General features: G+C 46.4%; 1 protein-coding gene across 1 annotated transcript in view; it reads left to right on the top strand.

Moving 5' to 3' along the window:
- PUS7 (pseudouridine synthase 7) overlaps positions 1 to 15,326 on the top strand; it is a 255,751-nt gene that overhangs the window by 212,460 nt on the left and 27,965 nt on the right. The window contains exons 13-14 of the mRNA XM_069229854.1: positions 1,259 to 1,360; positions 2,929 to 3,058. Coding sequence (XP_069085955.1) covers positions 1,259 to 1,360; positions 2,929 to 3,058 — 232 coding nt within the window. The remainder of the gene's footprint in view (positions 1 to 1,258; positions 1,361 to 2,928; positions 3,059 to 15,326) is intronic.

Here is a 15,326-nt window from a genome sequence, read left to right as displayed (position 1 = left end):
AAGAGTTAATACTCCCTCCAATTATCCATTGTATATACACATATAAAACCAGAGGTTACAGTGAAATTATAGATAGGCTCACATTACTAACGTACAAAAAAACTATAGAACTTCAGTTGTTATAGTTAATTATTTCAAGCAACTGTAACTCGCACCCTAAGGTAACTAATACTCGCATCCCTATTATGCACAGTTTTCTCTTTAATAATTTGACTGCTAATGTTACATTTATATTTTTAATTAATGATTTTATAAAAGATGTCATGAGTGCTGTAATATCTGGGTTAAATAGCAGTGCATGGTGAAGGCATGAGTTGTAGTTCCTTGAAATAACTATAAGTGTAACAGCTGAATTTCTGTGGTTTTGAACGTTTGAAATGTGAGCCGAACTAGAACCTCCCTGTAACCTTTGTTTTTTAATAGATTTTCTGTATTTTAAAAAAATCCATTTCCCAAATATAACGTTATTTGTGTCCCTTTTTTCGGGGGGAGGGAGGGATTACTGAGCTGAAGCCAAGTCTTAAACTGGCTGTCAACACTTCCTGATTAAAGTGTTCGCAGCCAATCAGATCTCAGAATGAGGTCTCCGGGATCCACCTAGCCTCCACATCCCTAAATATTTATATTTTTTAGCTTTTAATAACTCCAAATCTACTGAACGGATTTACACCAAATAACAAAAAGCACAATCTGCTCACCAAGATCTAGATTACTGCCAAATTTGGTGTCATTTCGTCCAGCAGTTCAAGCTGTAGGCGTGTCTAAAGACCCTGTGGTAAACTGAATGGGGAAAACTCGTTTTGGGACAACCCCCCCCCCCCCCCCTTTTTCTTTTTTCCTCAGTCCCCGCTTAACGGATCACCCCCAACTCTTTAAAGTCAGCAGCAGAACCAACTGTTGTATTAGTTTGATAATTTTGTGGCGATTTGTCAAACAGCGCCAAAGTTATTGGCAAATAAAAAATGCTTTTCCTATAGAAACTGGGTCCTAACTATATCTACCTACTTAAAAAATATATATATCTACACATATCTATGCGCTATGGCTGCAACAATACATTTTGTTGGTTAATGCTATTCTGTCAATGACAAGGTAGCCAAAGTGCAGATCGTTTATGTAACATAGCCGTTTTGCCATAGGTTACTCATCTCTTTTGCCATAATAAGTTTAAAAAAAATATATAATATAACCTTATAAAAACACAAACATCATGCTATGGGAAGTAATCTGTTTTATGACTTTAATTGTTTCATTGCAGCTACTGCAGTTCCAATCGAAGAGGCTGATGTTGACAGCTATACTATCCATGATGTGGTGATGCCTTTGCCTGGTTTCGATGTTATCTATCCAACGCACAAAAGTAAGTCTCAAACATTTTACCTTGTGTTATGAAGAACCCCAGCCTTTTGTTTTGTGCTAGTGTACACCAGATATTAGTTCTTGGTTTATCCTTGTCTAAATTGAGAAGACCAGCATTGTCAGACTTACTGTAATGGTCTTCAGACACATCCTATGCCTGACCACAGGGTCCCTGGTACTGAGACGTCCCCATGAAATGAGGCACCAGATCTTCTTTGAGGCTCTTCTGTTAAAATTAGGACATTTTTACAAACTTATACCAGAGAACTGCTGAGATACCCAAATCTGTTCTACTCACAGTAATATCAGGAAGTAGTAATGAACTGCAGCACCACAGATTTCTGTGTTTGGTTGCCTCACAGTTTCCATCCAGCTACATCCGTGAAAATGTACTAAATCCATTGGTACCTTGAAAGCTTTTTACATTTTAAATTTAATTTGTTCTGTAAACTATAGAGGTGTTGGGAATCCGCAGCAGGACACCATAGGACAAACTGGAATTTGGCTTGCTCAATGAGTGATATTCACAGTGGAAGCATAGGTAATAAGCCAAGTCAGGCCTTGCTTATGTTGGTGAGTCTTGCTTCACCTCTCTTCCATAGTTTGTCTATGAGTGTTAAGCCAGTGGCACTTTCTGAGCCAGTGAGACCACTGTGCGTATGTATGTGTAGAGGAGTCATGTTGCAGCACCTTACTGACAGAAAGCGTAGTGGAAAGAATCTTCGAGATTAGATCTTATCCTGCCTATACTGACCAGTGGGTATTCTAACATTAGTAGTGTTGGTATTCATTTTCTGAAAACAGTCATTTCTTTCTTGCCCTCCTCAAGTCCAAGGATCATCCACATAATTGTGTGTTTTGTTTTGTTTATTTTAAGGCGATATGATCACTAGTGGTGGTTTTAGATCTGAGGGACCTTCTTTAGCAGAAGAGCCTGCATTTTTACAGGTTTGACGCTTCCCTTGCTGTGTCAATTGTGATTTTGTGCAATTGTGTGGTAAGAAGATATACAGTTCCCAAAAAATGGAATAGATGAAAGTACAAGAAAAGGCAGTGCTTACAGGTGAGTGAGTGAGTGTGTTGTGTGTTGGGGAGTTAAAGTGAAGAAGATGAGAGAGAAGTGTATTTCAGGAGAGAGTGAAAAGCAGGTGCTGAAGAGTAAAGGGGATAAGGTGTGAGATATGCCGATGGAAGAAATAAATAGAGAAAAAATGGCATACATGTCTAATACAAATTGAACATAACCGAAGTGATTAAGCCACTATGAAGAACCTATCCCTTCGATATGCCTCAGAAATGCAGGATATAGCTGACATAATGCATTTCAAGAGAGCCACCAATATTTTATACATGTACCTACTCATTCAATCACCTGGGCTCACTTGCCTTGCTTGCCTGCTCCTTGCAGTTTCAGAGAGGAGTTTACGCCCCACCAGTTACACATTTCACCAGTAGCCACTGCTTTCAAAACAACATTTTATTGTCAACAGAATACATTTTCCAATGTATATTTATTTGCTGCAGTGGACCAATATCAGATCTAATTTATCTTTCGTTGTATGTTTTTAGTTGGAGAGGCCTACAAGGAAATGCTTGCTGCTGATGATCTTGATCTGAACAACATGAGACATAAAATTAGAGATTATTCTTTATCTGGGGCATACAGGAAGATAATCATTCTGCCGCAGAATGTCAAATGGTGAGTTATCCACTATCATGCTGAATATTACCTCTTCTAGAAAATATTTTTGGGAATATTTTAAGCATACATTATGCCATGTTCTTTTATTATAACAAGGAGGATTGTTCCTAGCTAATTCCAGCACAGTGATTTACATAGATCTGAGTGTTTCACATGAGTTGTATCTTGAAGAGGGAGGAAATAGACTTCATCTAATTCTGTATCTTAATAAGCTATAGTCTGCATATTATATGTTTGTAGCATGTGGCTACAGATACGCATGCTCTGCGAACTTCTGGCATCTACTGTTGGGACTAGATGTTTAGACCAAAACTGTCAGGACTGAAAACTAAGTTTTCACCTAGGGCATGGTTCCAACTCAGGCATGTGAGGACAAGGCAACCCACCTTTACCCCACAAGCACCTCCAGGCTGAGGCATAGCACCACTCCAGGGGAATCGGCTATCAGGTCAGGCTTGCCTAAAAAGGCATGACTTTCTGGTTCTGCCCTGGCAGGTACTTTACTGAGAGCCTTCATCCGACCCCCAGCAATCTTCCGCTCAAGAGGGGCAACCAAGTATCCATTGATGCATCTTTAGCCCCAAGGTGCCAAACATCCACATTTGGAGCCAAAGTTGACTCTGAAAGTTTCATTGAAACCGACTTTTAGGTTGGCATCAAATGTTTTCAGTGCCAACATCTAACACTGCTGAGGGCTCAATCATACAATAGTTACCATAGTTACCATAGGTCTTGACTCCAGACTTTGTTCATTAATCCCTCCGCCATCATCCCTCCACCATGAAGATCCTCGCAAAGCCACCCCCAGCCAAGCCTCCACAAACAAGTTAATGCATTCAGAATAAGGGCATGTTAACTTTTGAGGAAGAGCAGCCTTTGAAACAGCCATACCTTTCCCCCCTAAAATGTTTTTTCAACCATTTTTAGGGGCACCAGTTCACCACCACCACCCCATACTCCAAGGCACAATTCTCCTCCACAGCGAGCTCCACACCCTCATACACATAAAGTGTCCAGCAACCCCTTCGGAATCTGTCCACACTTTTTCCAACCTTAACACCCCCAGGACACTCATGGTGAGCCCTTAATGCCACAGGCTACGGGGACCTCTTGGAGGATTGTACGGTCAACCCAACCCCCCTTGACATGGGGACCCGTTGGAAGATTGTATGGTCGATCTACCCCACCCTGCTGAGAGTCTAGATCTAGGCCCTTAGCCCTCCAAATTCTAGTTGCATGGTAACACAGCTGTCTATAATGGTGACCCAAAGTGCTGCCCAACACCTTGATGTGGATATGCATGTCGTGCAAGACGAGGATGATTTCCTCATGTAGACACTGTCCACATCTGAGAGGTCCTTCTATTACCTCCCCATATTAAAGGGCATGCTCAAGACCTTCCCTGAAACCCAAAAGGAGCCTGTAAAGGTTAGTCATCATCCCTGGGGTTGAGAGAAACATTTAACCCCTACCCTACTGACCCACTTTGCATCTAGGGACATGCTCCACCTAATTTGCCCGTGGAGAACGCAGCACATAGCTGCACTGCCGCCCAAACCACAAATACCTTGCCTGATAAGGAAAGCAGGTGTTTTGACACTGCTGGCATGCATGTGTTGGCTGAGGCTGTCCCTCCTCCTGTGTTGCTAATTATGTTGGCTTCCCCTCTTGCTATGCTAAACACCAGTAGGAGGAAATGTAGGATCTCTTTAAGCACCTCCCAGAAGCCCACCGGCCATCACCAAATTGCTGAATGGAAGGTGATTTGAAAGCTAATATCTGCTACATGCTAAACACTGCAGACACCACTTCCCAGGGCAACGATAGCATCCTCCTAGGGTGCCATGCATAGCTTCCCTTCTCCAGTTTAGACCTGAAGTGCAGTAACACCTTCTGAATGTACCATTAGATTGATCAGATGCTTGAAAAAAATAAAAAAAGGTCACTGACTTTGCAAAGTCTCTTGCTGCCCTCCAGGGCTCTAATCTGAGATCCATCTGTCATAAGCAACAGCCTAGAGCAGGCACAAAAACCCTAGAATCTACTCAAGGACAGGACTGTGCCAACATCATAATCAGTCATTTCAGGACTCCCAGGCCTCGAAGAGTTGCAACTGAGGGAGATATAGGTGCAACAGTCAAGGCAGCTCCAACTGTCCTGCCCCTTCCCTCAGCTCTTCCCCCTATCCCCATTACCATAACACCTGTCTAGAGAAGACAATGGCATTTCTTTCCACACTGGAAGAAAATCACCACAGATTTGTGAGTGCTTACGTTAGTAAAGCAGGGCTATTGCTTTGAATTCAACATTACACCCCCAAACATCCCACCTCTCCATCAAATCCTTGGCCGACATTGTCTCTGGCAACACTCAAGAATGAGGTACATTCACTCTTTGCCAAAGGAGGCATTGAACTAATGCTCTAATAACGGTGAGAATGAGGAGTTTACTCCCTCCACCTTCTATTCCGAAATGACTGGTCTCTACTGAGATCCTAGACTTCAAGCCATTGAACAAGTACATCGAGTTAGAGCACTTTCACTTGAACACTCTGGAGGACAGTCATCCTACTGCTCCAACAAGGGGACTTCATGACAGCGTAGGATCTAAAAGGCCCTACTTTTACATCCTACAGAGTGTCTAGCAGTGTTGGCCTTTCATCTGCACAGCAACACCATTCTGAGCCTTGCCCCCCTGGTCTCTGCATCCCCTCCCCTGTTTCTTGGACCCAGCTCCTTGTGTTTGCCTCCTACCCTGTAGGCCATGAGGCTGCTTGTTCATTCCTGCAATCAGCCGACCTTGTCTCAACATCATGTGGTAATTGGCATACTAATAACAGTAATTTGGCATACTTCTGCCTTACTTTATGTGATTGTATTTCCGCTGTATTTTGTAGCTCTTTTGGGCAGTTTTGATTGTAGCTCTGTTTGCTTTTTTCCTTCACCCCGCGTCTTTCCTTTCTCTCCTGCCGTTTCTCTCCCACCTTCCCTGTTAGCCTCTCCCACCTCCTAGGACTACTAATGAAGGCTGCCGCGCGACTGTACAGCGGGGGTGCAGCAAAACCGCACAAAAGGCAAGTCTGCCAGCACCAGGAACCTTGGTTCTATGAAACCCCTTAGATACCCTTCCTCGGGCCTCCACACCCTCAACTCCGAATGCAACAACAGCTGCTACCTCGCATCACCTCGTCACACTAAGGGGTCTTTCACGTGCATCCACTGCCGTCTCTCCTCCACCACAGACCCCTCTGCCTCCAACACCTTGACACCTGCCCTCCACAAGACACCCCCAGAACATTTCACATGCCTCTTGCTCAACACCAGGTCGCTCTGCAAACATGCAACCGAATTCTGGGACACCATATCCACCCAAGCCTCAGATCCCAGAAACCATTGCCACAGCCACACCCCAGACTACAAAATTAAACATCGCACCCCCACCAACAGACACGAGGTGGCATTGCCATCTTACATAAGTAATTGCTCGCCTGCACCGTCACCAATGACACAACCTCGCCGATCTTGGAACACATGCGAGGCCCTTTCCAAACACTTCACAACAAAATGTTGACCTTCTACAGAAACTTCGATTCCCTAACCCCCAGAACTCCCAGAATCCCATCTACCACCACCTACAACCACCGCCGACCACCCGATCACGGTATGGGAACAGCTCGGTGCACTGACCCCAGCCACTCTCATGAGCTCAATCCACTCAGAGGCACCCATCGACCCTTGTCCCCACATAATTTGTAACCCCCGAAGAGATGCAGTCAGCCGCCTGCTGACAACCGCCAGCTCACCACCGTCCTCAACACTTCGCTCTCCACAGCCACATTCCATTAAGCCTGGAAATACGCAGACCTCAGACCTCTCAAGAAACCCTCAGCAGAACCCAGCAAGCTGCAAAACTACTGCCCATTTCCCTGCTCCCTTTCCCCGCCAAAGTCCTGGAGAAGGCCATCAACCTCTAACTCACTAAGCACCTGGAGAAGAAGAACCTTCTAGACCCGTCCCAATCAGGTTTCAGAGCCAGTCACAACACCGAGATGGCTCCGATTGCCACAATGTATGACATCCGTGCTCTACTTGACAGGGGTAGAACCAGCCGCCCAAATCATTCCCAACCTCTCCACCGCCTTCAACACAGTCTCCCACTACACACTCAATGACCAACTACTCCAGATTGGGATCACGTATAAAGCGCTCAGGTGGATGGAATCCTTCCTCATGGGCCACAACCAGAGCGTTTCCCGCCACCTTCCTTTCACATCACAAGACAAGCACTCCATCTGCAGCGTCCCCCAAGCCTCCTCACTAGCAGACATTGTGAGAGCGCATGACATCAACGTGTTCTCATATGCTGCTGACATGCAGCTCATCCTCTCGCTCTCAACAGAACCGACACAAAAATAAACTACCAGAACTGTATGAAGAGTGTTTCCACCTGGATGAGGAATAACTGCCTGAAGCTCAACATGGACAAAACGGAAGTTCTGATCTTCAGCAGACACTCAACCCTCTGGGACGACTCCTTGTGGCCGTTGGAGCTTGGCCCCACCCCAATGCTTAAAGATCACTCCCAGAACCTCCGCATCATCCTCAGCAGTGAGCTGTCCATGAAAAGACAGGCCAATGTAGTCTCCTCAGCCTGTTTCCACACACTCCGCATGCTCTGCAAGATTTTCAAATGGTTCCCCCTTGACTCAAGACAGTGACACAAGCCGTCATCACTAGCCAACTAGACTATGGTAAAGCACTCTACGCAGACACACCTTGGAACTCCTGCAGCATCTCCAATCAGTCCAAATTGCAGTTACCAGTCTCATCCTAAACCTGCCTACGAGAACCCACATCACCCACCATCTGAAAGACCTCCATTGACTCCAGATCCATAACCTAGGCCCTGCCTACCTGAAACACCGCCTTCAGCCTCACCAACTGTCCAGGAACCTCCTCTCCACACACCTAGCTCTTGCAGCAATACCACGCATACACTGTTGCTGCACAGGAGGATGATCCTTCTCACATCTCACCACCAAGGCCTGGAATTCTCTCCCTCGCTGCCTCCGCACTGCACCATCGCTGACCCACTTTAGAAAGGGACTGAAAACCTGACTTTTCAAATAAGACCAGCAGCAAGCACTTGGATACCCTGTTGGCTATACCAACACTGTCTGATTGATTTAATAATGTCTTTCTGTACCAAAACAAACAGCTGATCAATTTCAGCCACAAACAACAATGCCTAGTACACACGCAAACAGCAGTGTCCCCACTGCACAGACTAGGGTTTAGTATCCATGTTAAAAGGTCCATCCTCCAGCCCTCCTTGGGCTCCATCCTAAATGCTCCTACCAGAAAGGCATATTGTGTTGAACAGTGTGTGTTAGTATTCTAGCTGCTGCCTTTTTTTCAGACTGAACACTTTCTCACCGTAAAGACTGTTAGAAACTGATGGGGATGATGGTTTCATGAATTGGCATTGTGCCACATGCCAGACTATGCATATGCCTGCTTCAGGAGTGCTGTGCAAGGCAGTGATCACAAGTGGAGAGTCAGTCTGAGGATCTAGAATTAGTAGAGGCCAAAACTAATGATACTTTCCTGTGGTGGACCAGCAACAGTCTGTTGCTTTGAAGGCGTCCCCTTGACCCTCGTCCACAGTCGACCATTACCACTGACTCCTCACTCATAGAGTGGGAGCTCATCTCTACTCCATCATGGTTCAGGGGACCTGGGACCCACAGTACTAGGGATGTGAGCTACATGGAGCACTTGGCCATCTGTCAAGCCCTCACAGTTGTCATGAAGCGGACCTGGGACATGTACTACATCCACAAGGAGGGAGGGCATCCACTTTCCGCGGCAGTTTGTGGTAGCTGAGAAGATTTGGCATTGGGTGGTTCACAACAACCTAACTCTTGCTGGGGGTAGACAACAATTTTGAGAACTTGATAAGCAGAATGAGTGAATAAGTGCACAAATAGGAACTGAACACTCATGTCCTCCACAGTTACTTTATTCAGTGGGGCACCCCGACCACTGTTGTCTAGTTCGCCACTTCCAAAAAAGTAGCATGCCAGAGCTTTGCATCTAGATACCCAGTCCATGGATGATGCATTACCAATTAACTGTTTTGGGATATTTACTTACGCTTTTACTCTTCTAGCACAAATTCTGTATATGGTCAGGGAAATTGAGCTTGAATCCATGTCCCTCATCCTCGTGGTGTTCTATGCTGTTGGAGATGCCGTCACCAGACCAGACATGAGAGGTTTCCCCCAGACACTAAGCCTTAGCACTTGGCATCAGGGCCAGCTCAGACCCCAAAACACTCTGCCTATCAATGTGACACCTGAAGACCTAAAATTCTGATACCTCAACCTTCCGGAGAAGAGCATGCCCATTTTGTGTAAGGTCCACTACGCACACCTGTTAAGTGTGAAATTGTAAAATGCTTCAAGAAACACACAGAACCCTCAAGGTCTCTGTTTAAGATACCACTTGCTACTTACTAAGTCTCCAAAAGGCTGGGTTAGCATACACTTCCATTCGCCCGCAGTCACAGCATACACGCATACTAGGTAGCATCCACTCCTCTTCAAAAGTTAAAGCTTTGATAAAGGGACATAGAAATCGTTATACCTTGGAAAATGCCCCAAGCCCATATTTAGTTTCCACATATCACATAGGCCCACCCTTTACACCACTCCCCTCATGTGTTCTTATCATGGAAGGTGGCCTACTCAGTAGCAATTAACCTCTCTCAGATGCATCAGTGCATTACAGGCTCTAACCATAGAAGAAATTTTAATTCAGATTCATAGGAACAGAGTGATCCTTAGGGATGTTTGCACGTTCCTGCCAAAGGTAGTGTCACAGTTAGTTTATACAATAATCAAACTATTAACTATCCCACAAGTCTAGCAGAAAGGATTTTACTCACACACTAGAGGTTAAACAGGGACTCATGTATGACATTGACAGGGCCACCCTTCCTTAAAATATAACAGCTTTTTAGGTAGTTTTTTCTTTTGGGCTAAACAACTTTATTAGGTTTTGGAAACATAAATAGCCATGTCACATCCTCCAGCCATTACTGGCTGTTAGCATATGAAGTCAAAAGTGATGCATCTTGTATAGGCTACAATACAGTCAGTATAAGCACATTCATGAAATTACACATTACATTCCATTAGAAATAACTGCAATGAGCCGAGTCCAAAATGATTCCACCATTTGCTCCAGATTTTAGCATGCTTTTTGAGGCAGCCTCTTTCTTCATACACTGATTTCTCTTGCTGTGCACACCAGTCCAGCACACTTCACGACTGGGATATCAAAGGCTGACAGGCGATGTCCAGCTGCGTGTTATGTTCCAGTGTGACCACTCCAAATAAGGCTTTATTTTCAGACGTGCTCCCCATCCCCTCAAAGATTCCCAGTTGGAGAGAATTTGGTAAACATTCCACCTCGAAACCCACCACTGCTGACAACGTCTCAGTGACTCCATTCCAGTAGCACATTATAGGTGGACAGGACCATACCTTACCATATTATAGAAGTCTGTAGGAGCACATGATCATTTAAAACATGATGGGCTAGGAGGGGGTATGCCTTATGGAGACGACTGGGGGTGAGGTACGCATAATGAAGACAGTATGTCTGCACCAGCTGTATCCTAGATGGGATTGTAATGGTACGGGGAGCAATCCTGGCATCTTGCCAGTTGTCATCATCTAGTTGCCCCACCCATTCCATTCGTTGGAGCCATAGCGGTGTAATTGTGTCAGGGGCATGAGTGGTAAGGGAATGGTAAATTTGTGAGATTTCCCTATTCGATAACGCACCCATCAGGAGTTTGGCTTCCAGGTGGCTGAACTCAGGAAGTGAAGTACCTGAGGGGGACGTGAGGCTGTAAAGTTTGTCTCAGTTGGAGATATTCATGAAATTGTGTGCAGGCTAAGTCGAGTAGAGCTCTTGGAAAGAAAGAAGTGATTTGAGTGCAAGACCATACATCTCCTAACAGTGAAATGCCTACGGTGTCCCACCGGGTAAAGACTTCTAGGTCTGATGTTTCATGCAGAAATCTACTTTTCCACAGTGGAGATTGGAGAGTAATTTTGGAATCCCACCTTGTGTAGCAGAGCACGATATGCTAGTTGAAGACTAAATGGGTCACTTCCTGTAAGCCCTGAGGCATTCAGGTGCCATGAAGCAGTACCACCACACCCTCGGAGGCACAATGGCAAGGGAGGAAAAAAAAGGGAAGGTCGTGTAGGGATAATGGACAACCCTGCCTAGTGCTCCGACGAATGGGGAACGGGTCAGAAACCGCTCCATTGATTTTGCACCTGTGCGGTTGGGTTCGACTAGAGCAGCTTGACGTACTCTCAAAAGCGGGGCCCAGTCCTCCCTTCTCCAGCACATGGGACAGGTAAGTGGAGTCCACTGTTTCAAATGCATTTTCAAAGTTTAATAGTAGCAAGGCTATGGATGGTGGTAGGAAGTGCTGGTGTGGCAGTGCAATATGGAGTCGTCTGAGGCAATGTCTTGTACTTCTAGACGGCATGAAGCCACATTGGTCCGGGTGAATAAGGGTGGGAATGACAGTGTGCAGATGGTTGGCAAGTATCTTGGCAAATAGTTTGATGTCCGCATTGATGAGTGAGATGGGTCGGTAGGCCACACAGGTGGTGGGGCGGGGATTGGATTTCGGCATACCACTATGGTGGCCATGTCAAATTCTGGAGGGAAGTGGCCGATCTTGATGGCTTCATTATAAAACACGAGCAGATGTGGGGAGAGAGAATTTCTGAATGTACTATAAAACTCAGTAGCGCAGCCGTCAAGACCAGGTGTCTTCCCAGGCGACAGGTCAGAGATAGCAGTGTCAATCTCAGTTGTGATGGGTTGTTCCAAGCCAAGTCTGTCAACACGGGGACACTATGCAAAGGTATGCCATTTAAAATGGGGGAGGCCTGTTCTACCAATGGCCGCAGGGCTGCTGGCCCCTGGAGTTGTTTTTTCTCCTTTGATCTCAGAATGCTTATGGCATGTCCCCAAATGGTAATTTTGCAGGCCAACCATAAAGTGCCTGCAGACTATCCTTATTAGTTTGGAATTATTATTTGCGTTGATCAGCAAAAACAGGAGAATACATTTCATCTCTGAAATCCCATACCTTGAGGTGCCACATTAGGCGTTGAATAGAGGTTTCGGAGCCCAAGCGGAGGATTAGAGAGGAGTGGTCTGAGATCCCTCTAGTAAGGATCTGCATCTCTGAAATGTGTAAGCCTGCAGTGGCTGGCAGGAGGATAATGTCAATGCACGCATGAGAGTGGTGGGCAGCTGAGGTGTGTGTATGTGTGTACTTCCGCTGTGTTTGGTGCCATCAGCGTGATGTGTCGCACAACCCAAGGGCATCAACCCAGTTGGAGAGTTGACAGACTTTTGCACACCTATGCCTAGACATTGTGCCCATAGAATCAGCACCAGATTTTACGACCATGTTGAAGTTCCTTCCCACTATCGTAATCACACTCTGGAGAGCCAGGATAGTATCAGTGAGACTTTGAAGTAAAAGGTTGATTGATGACAGAGGGATGTAGACACACACCCGGTATATCCCCTGTCCTTCTACTCTGCCCTCAATGACAAAAAACCAGCCCTGGGCATCAGGGGGGACATGGCTGTCCACCATGGGAAAGGAGCGATGAAGGAGTATCTCCACCCCTCCAGACTGAGGGACTGGGATGGTCCAGGTTTAAACTGCAATGTCTGTGATGGAGCTGTCGATTATGAACCAGACATGTCCGATGCTGGCAAAGGTGATACAACTGCTGCACGACGCAGGCCTTTGTGAGAATGGGACCAGGTCCTGCATGTCAGCGGCTCTGGCACGGATTCACTTTGTGAGGGTGGCCTCTTTGAGGTCAGGGGGGACCAGGTCAGATGATGGTGTTGTCTTTCTTCAGTGAGCCATTGTCAGGCAGCCTCAGGCATATCAAAATCATGTTGCTCTTAAAGAGCACTTTGAGCCGCTCAGGGAACAGAAGTATATATGACAGATTCATAGCTTTCATTTTTTTTTTTTTTTTTTTTTTTTTACTTTGGCATCGGACCTCAGCTTGGCTTGCAACTCCTCTTGTATAGTCTGAAAACACCATCACCTTAGATTTTTCATCCCACAGGTCTTTAAGTTGGCAGGCTTCGCATAGCATAGAGTCCCTATTTTGAACACTGAGAAGCAGGAAATCATGGGCCTATGCATGGTTCCGGGAGGGAGGGGGGTTTAGATGTCAATGCTCTGGGCGCCCGCTCCACCATGAACCAAGGAGAAAGTTTGTCTGTTGGCTTCCAAGATCTGAGTCATTTCTCCATCACATCTGCAGGGTCCATCATATTTTCACCCTCAGGAAAAACAACTAGTCTAAGATTAATGCACCAAGACCGATTTTTTTGCATCTTCAGCCCGATACGGCAGTTCCGTAGTCTTAGACATGAGATGAGAGACTTTGGATTTCAGTTCAGAGATGTCAACTGCCATCAGTGAGATTCGTTCCTCAACTTCCGTTATCTACCAGCAACATTGTACAAGTCTTGATGCAAGAGCGCCACATCAATGTGGACATCTGCGATTTTGGTTTCCACTACTGTTTGGGATGTGTGCATTGGGCCTGAAACCCGAATATGCTCCAAAACCCACATCTGGCGTTAAGTAAAGTGTGCCCCTAAACTGATCACCTGCCCTTGTATGGGCCAATGATTGTTGTTGCCTTTGAGAAATGTTTACTTGGGCCAATGCTTATTTTAGAACTCGTGTAGGAATCTGGGGCACGTGTCAACTTGTTGCATGAGCTTGTGGCATCCTCATGATTCAGACTGGGTATGGCCAGGTACTGCAGCTTCATGACTCAGACTGAATGTGGCCTCGGAATGGGTGTTGCCAGGTGTAGCAGGTATTTAAAGCCACACCCGCCTTGAGGTGATTGCTTGCTGTCAGAGGTCTTCAGATGCAGAAAGGGATCTCTGCTCCTCCGTGCTTGTTTCTGGATCGTCTGTTCCACAGCCCAGTGTCACAGATGCTGATCCTAGAAAAGAAAAGATCAAGAAGATTACCATCATAAAAGGGGCCAATGCACTGCACATGCTTGAAAGGCTTCTTAGCAGTTACTTTTGATAGTTGATTGCCAGATGTTCAGATGGGCAGCGCGCTCTAGAAGGGCATGTTATCAGTGTCCTTGGTTACTTTGTCGCGTAGCCTCTCATTATTCTAATGAGAGTACTGGATGTGGGCAACAGAATCACTTGCACTGTGGTGGACTGAGTCAAAACCCCTACAGGTGACACCTGTCGGCCTAATCCTTGCTTTCTGCCGAATAATAATGCTCCTTGTTGTTAGCTTGCCACCTCCCCGAGCCTGAAATAAAATAATGAAGGGAGGTCATCACAGACTCCTGGCCCCTGAGACCACCACCTCCCTGGAGGGTGGGGGACGCTTCCTTTGGCTCTGAGGAACGCCACACCCCAGGGTCGGCTCCTGCTATGTCCCAGGATGCCCACCCCCAGGGCATAGCTGTTTGATCTAACTTGGTGGGAGCTTTGACAGCTCCTGCCAAGTCAGAGCAACCACTCCGGTTCCAGCGGGTGAGAGCTGTCAAAGTGTTCTCTGCCGCTGGAAGTGGAGGTTTCATCTCTTTCCCTGCCAGAAGAAGGCAGGCTGGGAAGGTGATGAAATGATTGCTCTTGCACACAGGGAGCTGCATGTTTAGCACCTCCCTGCATGCAATAGCAGTGCCGGCTCCCGCAGGGTGCCCTGAAGGGGAGCACCCAGGAGACATTGCCGGGCCCTGGGGATAGGCCGGTTGAGGGGGGGGGGGGGGGGGGCTCCCCCTCTTACCCCTATTGAAGTTAGGCAGAGGGGATGGTGTTCCTGGGGTCGTGCGGCCTCCCTTCTCCATTTGTTTATGGTTGGGCACCAGGAGAAGGGGTCCCCGGGGTTGAGATCGGCCCGGGGAGGAGTACTGCGCAGTCCCCCTCTTCTATTAAGTGTGTTTCCATACTGAAAAACGATCTGAAATCCTTTGTGGAGGTGAATGCATCGATGATCTGTTGGAGCTCAATCTGTGACTGTGACAAGTGGGATCTTTCTTGTACTCTCCTGGTGAAAGCAGAGTCCATGGTTCTCCCTTTTAATTGTTTCAAGTATGCAAATGTGCAAAATCACCTGGAAGCTCCGCCCGCTTGGACCTGCATCGTCC

This window comes from Pleurodeles waltl, chromosome 4_1 (genome assembly GCF_031143425.1).
Source record: "Pleurodeles waltl isolate 20211129_DDA chromosome 4_1, aPleWal1.hap1.20221129, whole genome shotgun sequence".
Lineage (NCBI taxonomy): Eukaryota > Metazoa > Chordata > Amphibia > Caudata > Salamandridae > Pleurodeles > Pleurodeles waltl.
This window is presented reverse-complemented; position numbering and strand designations above follow the sequence as displayed.